The sequence below is a fragment of the Rhipicephalus microplus genome, chromosome 2, assembly GCF_043290135.1.
Source record: "Rhipicephalus microplus isolate Deutch F79 chromosome 2, USDA_Rmic, whole genome shotgun sequence".
Lineage (NCBI taxonomy): Eukaryota > Metazoa > Arthropoda > Arachnida > Ixodida > Ixodidae > Rhipicephalus > Rhipicephalus microplus.
The window spans coordinates 24,294,092-24,309,187 of NC_134701.1; the positions used below are offsets into that span (position 1 = coordinate 24,294,092).

The 15,096-nt window shown below is 46.1% G+C and overlaps 1 protein-coding gene across 9 annotated transcripts in view; it reads left to right on the plus strand.

Moving 5' to 3' along the window:
- The window catches only part of LOC119169173 (transmembrane protein 117), a 261,084-nt gene that overhangs the window by 55,916 nt on the left and 190,072 nt on the right, over positions 1 to 15,096 (plus strand). For 8 of the 9 annotated variants that reach the window (XM_075886300.1, XM_075886301.1, XM_037420282.2 and 5 more), the window contains one exon: positions 1,804 to 2,063. In XM_075886300.1, the coding sequence (XP_075742415.1) occupies positions 1,804 to 2,063 (260 nt within the window). The remainder of the gene's footprint in view (positions 1 to 1,803; positions 2,064 to 15,096) is intronic. The other variant, XM_075886304.1, reaches the window with a different exon arrangement.

Here is a 15,096-nt window from a genome sequence, read left to right on the forward strand (position 1 = left end):
ATATCACTAACGACGATTATTTCCATTGAAGAAAATTATAGTTGGAAGCAGGTACTAAAAAAACAAATCAAATGCTTGTGACATACTCTTTTAGCCATTATCCCAGATAATCTGATTTTCAAACACATAAATTCATGGGAAATGTGGGCTGAGGCAGCAGGTCTCGACATAAAGTTGTAAGAAGTTTCTTGTGGGTGTAACATATGTCTCTTGTAAATGACCATGAAATCAGATTGGAAGAATAAGCTGATTGGTTTTGGGACGTTAAACCCCACATATAAACCAATCAGAATAAGCTGATTGCATGAGAAGGAGCTTGTCTATTGACTTATTTGTATGCATATGCTCTAATGGTGCATTCAGACGATGGACCCAATCCGAATTTGTCATGAACGCGGACGGGTAATCTGCGGATGATCCACCTGCAGGCGCATCCACACGACGGACGATGTCCTAGGAGAAAACAGCCGGATTACCCTCGACAGCATGTTCGGCACTCACCTGCGCACGCTGAAAGCAGACCGGTTTGAGAGTATTCAACATAAATGCCCGCAAGAAGCGACAATTGACTGCGATCTCTGTCGCGTTGTGACAAATGAACGAGGAGTGTTATTCTTTCAGGAGAAAAGGGAGTTGCTGGCAGAATGTTCTTTCAACTACACTGTTCCCCACTTGTAGAGCTTCTGAATGCGTCTCCCATCCTTTTTTACAAGCGGCACGTCGCCGGTTGCAGAAGTTAGAATGTTTCACCATCATGACGGCTAAGAATCTCGCGTGTCAAACGACGGCAACGACATTTCCCGAACCACCGAAAGTGATTTCTGCGTATTTAATCACCTGAGAACAAAGCCTCCGGAAACTAAGTAAACCATGCTCAAGCGTAGATGATGCCGACCAGTCATGCAGCTGCATGTCCGCGAGCCATGGAGGACATGCCGCGAGCAGACGAAAAGTGTACTGGTTGCCAGAAACCCTGAGCTAATCCACTGAAGTATCGGCTTTCTCCCGCCAGAATCCTGATTTGAGAAACAGGTTGGGGTCATCCGTCCACGAGCCGCACGGACGAGTCGCGTACGAGGGGAATCGCTGATGTGGGGTCACGTGACGCCCCGTCCGTCATGCCACATCCGGATTCGGTCCATCGTCTGAATGCACCATAAACGAGTGGTTCTCGTTTAGAGCACAGAAGTTCTCGTTCGGATCACCTAAGTGGCTTCGCAGACCCCCCAGGGTCCGCAAAGCCACCTCTGTGATTTTTGATACCCTCAACTGCTTTTTTTTACATTTTTTGGAGTTTATTCCGGCCGTGAATCAAAGTAAATACTGAAACAGGTTGAATGTGCCTGCAGATACATATGCAACTCTAAGAGCGACTGTGCCACGTATTGATGAACTGTCCAAAACGAGGTGATGTGGCACGTTTGTTCGATGTTTTGGTAGCAATTAAAGGCACCTGTTTCATAATCCAGTTGTGTTAATTTACCAACGTACCCCCCCCCCATACACCTCGCCCCCCCCCTATTCTGCAAGGGGTCCCCCATCAATTCCACTAGTCTACAAAGGGTGTCCGGCGCATTCGTGGCTGAGAACCCTTGCTCTGAACGATGAACTCAAAGAGCATAGCTTGCAAGGTGAACCGTTCAATTGTCACTTTGCCAGTTCTGAGCTAAGCGTAAGCTAACTTGCATTCCTCGTTAACTAATATGCCCATTGTTCATTATTCTCTTGGTTGTTCAGATTCGAACCCACCAGTGATTTTATTTGACAGATGGTGGGTTGATTTCATGAGAATGTGTGTTGCAGGTACTTCTTGCAGCACCCATACGCACGGCTGTTTGTGTCGTACTTTGTGGTGTTCTGCAATTTTCTGGTGTTTGCTGAGGACCCCATCTCGCACAGCCGCACCGAGAGCGAGATCCCAGTGTTTGGCAACGTCTTCTCCTTTGTCTGCACCAAGTACCCACCCGAGTGGGGCTGGCGGTGTGCCAAGGTGCTGCTCTGGCTCCTAGCCCTCTTCTGCGGCCTGGTGTGTGGCAAATACTTCATCCACCACTTCCTGCTCCGTGAGTATTTATTTCTCGGGCCTTCCGCAGTGCTCGTTCACAAAGACCGGCTTGCATGTATATTATTTTCAGTCAAGGGATGGCACAAAAAGCCTACATATGGTTGACCACCTTTGTTTTGCTTAGCAAAAGCTGATGAAATTGTATGGCAATCTAGCATTGGTGCTGGGACTCATTCATTCGGAGTTGTCTGAAAACATGAGCACTTACATTTTTGTGATTGTGTCTTGCACACGCCTTTCTTTTTTCCTATAGCCACATGAAAGGCCCAATCACTGGCTGGCGAAAAATGTGGAGCTCATTCAGACTCGCTCATGAAATATATTTTGCCTTTGGGACTCACTCGAATCCAGATTCATCAAAATATTACTAACTCAGAAATACAGCTCTCTACGAGTGTGAGTGAGTTTGCCAACCTATGATGCTGCTGCATCTAAATTTGTCGTATGAATGCTTTTTGTTTTGCAGGCTACAGTGGGACATTTTTCTTGAATATCCCCAGCTAAACTGCCAAGTGTATTAGCTGAGCGGAAACTCGCCTGAGAAGGTCAAGTTTTTCTTTATTTTTGTTTTTTTACAACGAGAATAATTTTGGTAGAAATTATACCAGGATGTTAACTTAATCCAGAAAATGTAGCAGTTTGTTGTGTACCTTTATGGGCACACCATGAGATGGTGCCACACCAACCACCAACAGTGTTGAGCTCGAGTAAATGCTTACATGCAAAGTTGCCCCTGCATACTTCGGAAGATGAGACCACCAAGAAGCCACACAAGGATAGTGAAAAACAACCACAGAGGACAGGCACTGAAGAATTGCATACACCCTCCACGTCAATCAGCAGCACATGCTTAAAAGGCCATCGTAGCCACGCCAAACTTACACACCTTACAGTACAGAGCATGAAACGTGTGAAACACCGAGAAAAAAAACTCAGCACAAAGCTTACCGGCTATCTAGAAGTGCAAATTCTTTATGTGTGAGGAAAACTGAGGGATTCCTCACACATGATGCACGGCCCTGCTTCTTGATTACGAAGGCCTCACAGATTTGATGTTCACTGTTGTTTCTCCCTTTGAAGTCAATGGATGACTCCTCAGGCTTTCGTCGACGCACGCCTAGAAGGCCATATGGGAGTGTTGAGGCTTGGAAAAGTTAGTACGAATTTATTTCGAAAAGTGCTAACAGCTTGCAGAACGGTTAGCAAAGGATGAGACAACACAAAGGCAAGGAGCCCCTACTTCCAACTAGTATTTATTTCGATAAGAAGGACACACATACAAGGCAAGAACAAGGGTGCATGACATAAAAAATAAGTCAAAAAGAAAAAAGGAAAGGTTGTGCAAGCACTGCGAGCATTGCTTCATCCTTTTACAGACTGAGCATATCACCACATGTGCCCTAAAGCCTGGCTAGCTAGTCAAATTTTTCATTTAAGGGGAGATGCGGGTCGAAAAATCGCGTTTTTTGCGAAAATTTCCACTTTTGAGATATTGCTTCTAAAATCACTTTTGATCATTCAACTATCATTTCCCCAAAGGTCATAGCTGAATTCAAACGAGAAAGTGGTAAAAAGTCGATCTGCGCTAGTGAAGGTAGCTGCCGAAGTCGCGAATTCACGCATCCGACGGCTATTTTTGAAAATCCGCCACTCGGCAACACGATGACGTCCGCCATCGGGGTTTGTTCGGTGGTGTAGATCAAGGCTCCTTCTAGTGTACAGGCGTCCCCCTAGTTTCGTATTTTAGTGAGGAATTTCACAAAACAGTCGTTTCCAAGTCGGTTTGCAGCCAAGCTGCAGCCGCTTCGCGCATCTCTACCGGTCACATGGTACGCTACCGAGGCCGCCATTGGCTACATCTGATCGGCCTCGCTCGCTGAGCGCTTGCGACGATCGGCACTTGCCGTGCGTTTCTACGTTTTTCCGAGTTCACCATGGATAACTCGAAGAAGCGAGACTTCCGAGCACGAAAGTTTGCAAGCAAGAACAAGTACCAAGGGCGTCGACGTAAACCGAAGCGCAAAGCAGCGGTAGAAGAATGCGAGCCGCGGGCCACTAGGCCTAATCAAGGCAGCGGGGATACGGCGGCTTGCGGGAACTTTGACGAAATCGACGCCGCGATCAAGTTCATCAGCGCATCAGAAAAAAAGATTGAACAGTTCGAAAGCGAAAGAACGAAGAGTGTTTGTGGCTCTGTGAGCGGAGTATTTTGTGACATCGGCGCACTGACATCGATGGTAAGCCGTGCTGTTTGTCCAACATGCCACACCGCTGGACTCGTCGTTCGCGACACCGCAAGTAAACGTAAGGGCCTCTCTTCGTTCCTCGAGCTGCACTGTGATAACAGTGAGTGTCCTGAGTCAGTGGTTTCTGCCGCGCATAGTTCGCGGCGTGTTCTGCCGGAAAGACAGCCCACCGATGCCGGTGATGACTGGAGCTACCGAAGCGGCAGCTCGCGTGACAGCTTCGCTGTCAATGTGAAGGTAGTTGTGGCTGCGCGTGCAATAGGCATTGGGCATGAACAGCTGTCGCGTTTTTGCGCTATTCTTGGACTGCCAATACCTATGCATCATAAGACTTTTATTGCAATTGGCAAAAAAGTTCATGCTGCAGCTACCAAAGCTGTGCAAGAAAACCTGGCGAAAGCGCGGATGATAACTAAAGAGAAAGTGGATGGGGCTGATGTTGCTGTCATGTATAATGGCACATGGCAAAAAAGAGGGCACAAGAGCCACAATGGCATCGGCACTGCTGTGTCTGTGGACACTGGTTTGTGCCTAGATTTTGAAGTGCTATCGAATTACTGCCTTGCCTGTAGCCGGCACCAGGACTTGGGTGATGAGGAAGAAATATGGCAAGCATTCCACACACCTGTCTGCGAAAAAAATACAGAGTGCTCCTCTCATGCCATGGAGACTGAGGCAGCTTTGCGCATATGGGGCAGGACATCCTCATACACAACACCATTGCGCTTCACCAAGTTCCTCAGTGATGGGGACAGCAAAGCTTATACCGCTGTCGCTGAGGCCAAGGTATATGGTGAAGCTGTTGTGGACAAGGAGGAGTGCACAAACCATGTGGCCAAGCGTCTAGGCACTGCACTTCGGAAACTGCCAACAAGACTTCCACGAGGGGAAAAGCTGACAGATGGCACAATTCAGAAGCTGCAGAACTATTACCGTATTGCAATCACAAACAACAGAGGTGATATTCTGAAAATGCATCGTGCCATCTGGGCCTCATATTTCCATTCATCATCGAGCAACACAGCAGGCAGCCACCGATACTGTCCAGAAGGGGCGACTTCCTGGTGCAAGCATAGGCGAGCTGAAGCGCTTGGGGAGGCCCCACCCGACCACACACCAATCTTGACCAAGGCTCAAGGATTGGCTGTGCTTCCCATTTACAAGCGGCTCACAGATGAAAAGTTGCTGGTGCGTTGTATCCAAGGGAAGACCCAAAACGCTGCAGAATCTTTGAACAGCAAAATCTGGTTGTTGTGTCCGAAGACTAAGTTTGCCTCCCGGACAACAGTGGAAACTGCAGCTGCTATGGCCGTGTTGTGGTTCAATAAAGGACATTCAAGCTTTGAACACGTGCTAGAGGAGCTTGGTGTAGTCCCACCAGATCAACTGATCACCCTGGGCCAATCCCGCTACCAGAGGAGAATCGAAAGAATGTCTGCGTGTGAAACAGCCGAGGCAAGGGCCCATTGGCGGAACGTGGCAAAGAAAGCGCGCCTTGATGACTCCCTTCTCAAGCGGCGAGAAGGATCCACATATGGAGCAGGACAATTTTAGGTGCTCTAGCTGTGTCCCTTCTATGATATCACCAAGTTTTGTGCAAATCGCACTGTGTAATCATGAGTAAACATATTTACAACTTTCAAATGCATTTTTCTCGATTTCCATTTTGAGGTAATTCTCTCATCTTGTGCACAATCTTTTTTAGGCATAAAATAGTCCTATCTTGATGAAATTTTGCACAGAGCTTAATCAGCCACTCTAGAATACAAGTATCTACTTTAGGTTGCATTATACATCACAGATTTTTTGTTACACAACTTGATACACTGATAGAGAGATGTAAAATATGCATTTAGTACTTTTAATTTTTTTTTTTAATGTAGCAAACAAATTTTCTGTTTGAGGTACTTTTCTGTATTGTACTGCTCAAGTGCAGCAGAATGAGCCATTTTGCAATTCTGTGTGAAAATTTTTAGTAAGCTTTATTATGTGCACAAAAAACACTATATTTTGATATCAAAGTTGTAGTAACTCCGGAACTACTATAGCTATCAAACAAATAATTGCAGTTATGAAATCAGCACTGCAAGCTTTACTAACACCTAAAATTTCAAGGAGCTGGGTTATGAAATAAAAAAAAACCTTTTTCGAGTAGCATCTCCCCTTAAAAGTGCCATAGGAGGTGCACTATCGCACTTATTACCTATCTTATGTATCAAATCAGCTTCAATAACTTCGCAAATTAGCTGGACTCTATGCCTTGCCATCACTTTGCTCTGATTGAAGCAGGGTGTACACCTACAGTCACGACAGTGAATGCTGTTGTGACCCTGCATCATATTGAAGACATTATTGTGGTGCTCTTAGAATTGTTCATCTAGGCAAAAAGCTATATTGGTCAAACAGGTGGATGCCTCACTAGTACTTCAGCCAATAGATTTTTACCTGAGTACGTCACAGCGTGGCATCGCTGGTGCACGTGCAAGGTGCAGTTGGCAAAACACTCCCACTGGTGGCTCAGCTTAGTATAGTCGTGCGGTGCTTGTGGCAAGTTTTTTCTGTGTTTTTAAAACTTATATTTCATTTTACTGTGGCAAGATTACCTGTGGTATGTGTCAGAGAACATGTAGGTGTGCAGTAAAGTACTGATGAAATATTTGCAACATACATTGGCTGTTTGTTTATCTTGGAGAAGCGAACACACGTGGCGGCCTCTGCAAGGAACATCAGCATTGTCTTCGAAAATGTGCAGTGTTGATTGTGGCGTATAGTGTGCGTTGAAAGTCATCAACAGTATTGGTTCACCTTTACAGACAGTGTAAGAGGTTAATGTGTATGGTGCGTGCAGTGTGAAAAACGATGCGTCTTGTTTGCGAAAACATTTGCACTCGTCACCTGGTGGCAGCAACCGTTGTCTATGGAACTTCACGATTCGTCATTTTAGTTGAGCTAAAAATACATTGGACGCAATCATGTGCGAGTGGGTAAATCTCAGCATTTGTGCTGCGTGCATAAAAAAAATCGCATGATATCATCTCCAGGCTGAAAAATATGACTGCCCTTGAATTATAAGCAGGTTTAGCATTGCTGAAGCTCTATATACACATTGTTACGGTGAATACGTAAACCCAATGAAGGTATACTCATATTATTGGAGATCTCATGTCTTCATGTAAACAGCGGAGATTCTACCTTTACAGCTCTATCTTTACGAAGGGACGATGCTCACTACAAATTTGTTTATCAGGTCTAAAAGGAGCAATGTAAATATGTGAATACGTTGTAGGCATCAGATCCAGCAAGGTAACTGCGGGAAAGATTATAGTATAGTATTACGTAAGTTGTCGCGAAAATCGCATAAATTTTCAGTAGGCTATGCGGAATGCTACTGAGAACTTACTTCAATTTTAACGAGGATTCATTAACTTCAGCCTCATGCACGGCAGAAAGTTCTCTCTTTTTTTTTTTTCATTCAACTCTAACCAGAATTTTAGTGAGTGAGAATCTTGTTCATGTACTTCCACACGGCAGCTCGAAGGATGCTGTTGCCAATGCTATACCTAATTTAAAACTGCAGTGCACATGTTGCAATGAAAATTGCATACATTTACGTTCATGCCATGTTGATAATTGCAGAACATTCACTTTCAAAGAGGAAAATTATTTTTTTAATGGCTGCCATGTATGACGAGCAAATAGCCACATGTTAACCTACCAAAATTATGCATTATAGGCAGTGACCTTTCCTTTTGGTGGCTTTCAAAAAACAACAATTTGCAGAAAGTTTCTGTCGAAGGAATGCAGACACACATAGCCCTGCTGTGCAGAAAGACCCTGTCGGTGAAATTTTCTTGCCATATTGAGGTTTAAGTGTATACACGTAGGTTACTGATCAGGACAAGCACGGTCCTAGTGCACTGCTTATCATAAATTAATAAGCGAAACTTACTGTCACTGTTCGGTGCACATTCACCAAAGGTTTTTACCTGAGGCAGTGCAGACACTTCAAGCAGAGCGCCTTAAGCTTTTAGTTATGCCGCATAAATAAAAAGGAACTACCCAGCTTGCCTTTGCCAGATTAACCTCTGTGGCTATGTGTGCGGTATAGATAATCAGCGATTACTATTTGTTATATTGGGATAGCCAAGCGACGGCCCTGTGCGGTATTAACATGAACTATTTCGTGATATCGCTCTCAATGGACCAAAATTACTGGGGCGAAGAGGTGCGACCTATTATTGATCTTCCTAAGATCATCAGGGCTAACACTGATCCAGTGAAAGGAAAGATCTCCGAACTCACCCACCGCAAAACGCGCAGCGGTCTCACTGTCTTGTCCAATTATGCCACATCCATCAAGAGTCTGTAGAATGCCAAGAATGCCATCCAAGCCAACACAATTATGAGCACCAACATCTATGTACGCATCCCTCAAAATCTGAAGCCTCGTCTCAAACCTATCAGTGTGGTACCTGACATTCCCACTGCCAATATTGCACAGCAGCTTACCCTCTGCTACTTCCACCTCGTGGGGGACGATACACAGTGTTCTGTCACCCTCTCTAACAGAGAGCATTCCAGCGATTTCACGCATATCCTGGAGGTTTCCCCACCTCGTGCGGGGTACGAGCTGACAAATTCACTCAGTTACCTTTACACCTTGCCAGCCTCTTGATCTTTTTTCTCTCCATCTCAAATTAGACTTGCTTACCCTCTTTTTTTTTTTTCATCATTTCTGTTTGCCTCTTTCCGCACTTTTTGTCTTTAATTGGCTTTAAGCGCTGTATACTTTTGTGGAATGGGCGTCCCCACTTTTATTTAGGATATTTTTCACACTGTGGGCTGTACTAAAGCCACGGGTTGCAACAAGGCGGCACTTGCGCGCTCCCCTAGCCGCACCAGCACCTGCCCATCAAGACCCTCCTTACTGCAATACAACACGGGCTTGCACCCTCGGTTAAAAACCCTGCCGAGGTCTTTGACATGATTATCTCTAATTTCGTAATTTCATCAACTTTGAATTTATAGTAGATGCTACGAACTGTCGATTGACTGCTGAAGCAGCAATTTAAAGGTTGCTCAACAGTAATTCTCATGTGTTGTTTGCGAATGCGAGAGTGGCAGAAGTAATCAACAATTCTCACACATTGCTTCATGTTCACTGACACTAGCGTTTCACTGTAATATATATATATATATATATATATATATATATATATATCCGGAGCTGTAAACCTGGTTGCGAGCTGCGCAGAGCAGCCTCCCATCGCTCCTGGTGTTCTGACCCTTGTCACGGGGGCTTAGGTTTGTTTGGACAATTCAGAAATATGTGCTGGAAACTGGCTCTTGTGCTAGGACATAAGTTGCAATGAGGCGAGGTTTCGCCATGTGTAAAAAGCGAGAGAAGAAAAGGAGTCGTCACTGTGGCCGTTTGAAGTCTGCGCCACAAAGCCTGGTCACTTCTGGAGAGAGATTTATGTGGTGGGGATACGTTAGGCGGGAATTTCGGTAAAATAGCGTGATATCGTGATAGCTGAGGAGGCGTTCTCTGGAACCTCGGAGCGAAGGCAGGCCCCTGTGAGCCCGGTTGGCAAGTGCTCGGGCTTGGGTGTGAGTGGCCATGTTGCCTGGGTGTCCACAGTGCGCAGGGACCTAGAGGAGGGTGATGAGGCGATCAGGCGGAAGAGATGATTAAAGAATTTTAGCGACCGGAGAATGAATTCGGAAAGTGGTGAAATTACGAATTGCAGTTTTTGAATCGGAAAAAATATACTCAGCGGAGGAGTGAACAATGGCTAAAGCAATTGCCGCCTCCTCTGCTTCCAGGGATTCCGTCGAATTTGGAAGGGACGCACTAGTGACAAGTTTTTGAAATCCATCTACGACTGCTACTGCGAAAGCTCGATGATCTACATATTCCGCTGCGTCTACATAGACTGCGGGAGAATTAGGAGGAAAGCGCTTCTGAAGGGACTTGGCTCGAGCTTCCCGTCGCGCTCGATTATGTTCTGGGTGAGTATTTTTGGGGAGTGGCAGGATTAATAGGTTGCTGCTGACAGTGACGGGAACTGCGTGTGAGGCAGTGGTGTGACCAGGAACGTTCATTCCAAGTCGGCGCAGGAGTACCTGTCCTGTTTCTGTGAGTGATAGTCTGATATTGGCTGAAAAGATGCGCCTTTTAGGGAGATAGAGCGCAGTTTTATAGGCATTACGAATGAGTCTGTTAAGTTGCTCGATCTCCGTAAGTGAGAGATAGAGGTAGGGGATAGAATAGGTAATTCTGCATAGGCAAAAGGCCTGTATGAGGCGGCGTGTGTCTGCTTCCCTCATGCCGCGATAACGATTGGATATGCGCTTGATGAGGGAAGCTGTATTATGAACTGAGGTGCGGATTAACTTTATGGTGTCAGCGTTCGAACCATTGTCGGAAATATTAAGGCCTAAAATATTGATTTTATTGACCCTGCGAATAGGGGTGTCATCAAGCATGACTTGAATGTTACATGTATCTTGCTTTTTAAAGTCAATTACTAGGAGTTCCGATTTAGCCGCCGAGCAGATGAGCCCAATATTGTTGGCGTGTTTAACAACAATGCCAGTGGCCAACTGAAGCTTCGATTCGATTTCGCCATGGTTGCCAGCATTGACCCAGATGGTGATGTCATCCACGTACAAGGAGTGATTGATGGAAGAAAGTTTGGCAAGTTCCCGCGCTAGCGGTATGAGAGTAACGTTAAGAAGGAATGGGGACAAAACCGATCCCTGGGGTGTTCCCTTGCTACCTAGCGTGAAGGGATCGGTTTTGAAAGTGCCGAACTGTAGGCAGACGGACGTATTGCTGAGAAAGGCAGAGACATACCTGCGCGTGCGAGAGCCTACGTTTAGTTCACTAAGAGATTGTAAAATTGAGGAGTGAGAAACATTATCAAAAGCCTTAGTCAGGTCCAATGCAAGGATGGCTCTGGTAATGTGTGGAAAAGTAGGATTTAGCACGTCCTCCTTAAGCTGCAGCATGACATCCTGAGTGGAGAGTCCCGCTCGGAAGCCGTACATAGTGGAGGGAAACAGTTTTTCTTGTTCAATGTAGCGATTAAGACGATTGAGAATTACATGCTCCATCAGTTTTCCTGTACATGAGGTAAGAGAGATCGGTCTCAAATTATTAAGGTCTAACGGCTTATTATGTTTGGGTATTTAAGTCACCTTAGCTGAGTTCCATTCCTGGGGCAGCATGCCCTGCTCCCATTGTTGATTCGTGTAATCGGTAAGAGCTGCCACTGACTTGGAGTCTAAATTTCGGAGTGTTTTGTTAGTAATTCCATCTAGTCCTGGAGCAGATGTGGTGCGAAGTTTGCTTAGGGCAGCCCAAATTTTCGCCTCTGCAATTGGTGCATCCAAGTCAGCATTGGGAGCTCCATTGTAGGTAGGTAACGATTCTCGCCTTGGGCCAAGGAAATACGTAGTTTTAAGAGCAGTTTTAACGCCTTGCCCTTGTTTTTCTACTTAAAACAAGAGTTTCGTAATTCGCTTATTACTTTCACATTGCGAGGAGCATGGGTCTAACATATGGCAAAGCAGGGACCAAGAGTTCTTCATATGTAGAGTATTGTCGAGTCGGTTACATATCTGGTTCCATTGCTGCGATGAAAGTTCGGCCGCGTGTTCAGTTACAAGCTGGAGTGTGTGACATTTTGCGTTTTAGTTTGCGATTATATTTTTGCTTGAGCCATCGTTTCTCTAAGCTCTGATAGGCCTCCCATAAGTGGAGTAGCCTGCTGTCTACTGGATCACGGATATGTGCTGCTGAGGCTACTTTTTCGCTAAGAGCTACACCCTGTTTAAGCTGAGACGCCCAGTCTTTGTAGTCTTGAATCTTTTTTTTCGGGTTTCGGTCTCTGATTTCACGAAATTTTTCCCCATCAACAATAGGTTTTAAGTGAGACTGTGGACGAAAATTTGCATGGAACAGTGTAATTGTTAGGATGTAATGATCACTGCCGAGGTTGACCCCGCTGTGCGTCCAGTTAGCTTGTCGCACATTTTTAGTGAAATTAAGGTCAGGGGTGGTATTTCTGCTCACACTGTTGCCAATTCGTGTAGGTAGCATGCAGTCAGTGACTAGAGTGCACCTGTTTTGCTGAATGTATTGAAAAAGGCTGGTGCCCTTCCGAGTGTTTCTCCTGTAACCCCAATCTACGTGCGGGGCATTAAAGTCACCCGTTACAACTATGGGAGCAGAGTTTGCTATTTGGATGGCCCTATCGATTGCTTCAAGAACAGCAGTGAGGCCATCTTTAGGATGAAAATAAATATTCAAAATAAAATATGTGCTTTTTCCTGTACGACGTGGGAGAAGTTCAAGAAGGCGGTCACTGTAAAGATAGGAAAGATCATGCGCTATAAACGAGATATTTCTCTGTATATATGTGGTAGCCCATGGGGAGCTAGGATGCAAATGTACAGCCTGATAGCCGAGGAGTTTGCAAGCTTTTAAAGGCTCCTGTACAGAGATGACATCAGGGGCCCGTGTAGACCACAGTATATAAAGTGAGAGGTTGTCTCTCTTGTTTCTTAATCCACGGCAATTCCATTGACATATGCAGAGTGAAGAAGGTGAAGATGAGACAAGGGTGCAGGAGGGGGTTATGGCTGCAAAGGCGCTGGAGAGGGTTGAGATTGTGGGAGAGATTCGAGCTGAGCAACTAACACGTCTAGAATACTTTCTATCTTATTGAAGCGTTCAGCAATTTGCGTAAAGCCTAAATCAACCTTTTGTATGAGTTCCCGGTGTTCTTTCCGAATTTTTTGACTGGTGCTTTTAAAATCATCCTCTTATGACTCGGGTTGCTCTGTCCTTTTCATTTTTGCTGGCTGTGGAGAGGAGTCTATAATATCGGTCCCTGACTGGGCTGCCATATCAACCTCTATGACAGAGGGGGAGATGGATAGGGGTGGAGAAGACGCTGGTGGGGCAGCTGTAAGTGTACTTAAACGTTCCAGCACCAGAGCCAACTGTTACTTTAACTCTTGTAGGAATTGAGGCTAGCCCGCTGCCTTTGCGGGGGGCTTTGCCACCTTTTCTGCTCTTCTCAGAGACATGTCTCCCTTCCTTTGCTGTCTGCCGCACTGGGAGAGAAAAGTGACATTTAACCACCTCACCTGGTAGTGGATGTTGACTGTGGCGCCGTGCGCGGAGTCTCCCGAGAGGTTTTCGCGCGTTGCATCGGGAGCGGGCAGACAGATACACTCCGGGACTGCAAACGGTGAGCCACACAATCTTTTCCGTTGGTCGACTCCCGTCGCTCGGGGCTCGTCGGAGTTCGCTGACGGCGCCTCGCACCCGAGGCGAACGCTCCCCTTTTGTTGCCCCACTGCGTACACACGGCCGAAGGGCGGTAGGGTGTCCTAGTGTGTGGCCTAGCTAGGCCGGCCCGTCTCCCTCCGAAGCTAACGCGAGCGCCTTTGCCCTCGCTTGAGCAACCGGGCCTTGGTCCCGGTGTCTCCGTGGATCACCTTTACCGCGAAGGTAATGCGCCCTTCGGCATGCATGGCAGTTCGTCGCACAGCGCCCTGCGGAATTGACGGGGCGCGGGCCTTGGCCCTCGCCGACTTTCGCCCGCCTTCAGCCGTGCAACTGACACTTCAAACGCACGCTGAGCAGGCGCCTGAATTGTCGATGGTAGCTGCACCAAGTGTGCCTTTGGTTCGACAACAGGCCAATCCCACAAGCAGCCTATTTAGCTCTGGGAATGGCGCGCATGGTGGTGGTCTGTTTGAAACCACTCCACTGACGAGCCTTCCGGCCACCTAGAGCGGCCGGAAGGCTCGTCGTCATTCTTATTCCACTTCCCCTACCACACCCCCCCTCTCAAATGATTCCTTCGTGAATCAATAAAGTTGATTACCTACCTACCTACCCGAATCGCTACTAAAGGGTCGGTCCGTAGGTACTCGTTGACTCAAAACTTTTCGCATGAGTAAATTTGAATTCAGTGCTCCTTTAACACGTTCACTGCAGCATAAGTCACTGGTGAGTCACGGCCTGTGCTCGGGTCTATGTGGCTGTGATATATTATGAGCGTGTATCTGCTTGCTGATGTGATAACTTCATTGAACATGAATGCAGAAGTACAATTCTTGTTGCAAGAGGTTATAGATTATCAGAAAATTTTTTTTAAGTTATTAGATCCCATGACCCCACCGGTGGGTCACTTTGCATGTAAAACGAGACCTCAAAGAAGTTTGCTACAGCAAATGTGTTAAATGCTTGTAGCTCGCCATCCACTTTGACCCTTCTAAACCTTGCTTTTGGCGTAAGAATAAATTAGGTGATGACACTTTGCCCGGCGCCACGTCCAGATTGTATTAGCTGCCTCTGCTCTTTTGGTTTGATGGGACAGATGGCACTCATGGAGCGTGGGTCAAGGTGCTCACTAGGAGCGACTCAAATCTGTGTGTTTGTTTATTACCTTCGATATAAACATGTATGTCAATAACTTAACGCGCTATGACTCTGCTGTAACGAAACTGATTTCGTAATTTTACTTGCAGCTTATTTGCTAACAGTGTTTTTGTCGCGTAAATGCTCCGACAGTAGCAAACGTTGGCCTAGAAAGTAGTCGCATTTTGATGTTGAAGAGCTTGTTTCGCTGAAATTATAGTGTTGGTGGCGTCGGTATGTTTGGTTCAGAACTAAAGGCAGTGTTGTCCGTGAGTAAAAATTTGAGGTGTTTGCAATAAAGATAGCACCCCGAGGGCAAAGCCACGCTAGCTATTGGGAAGGCG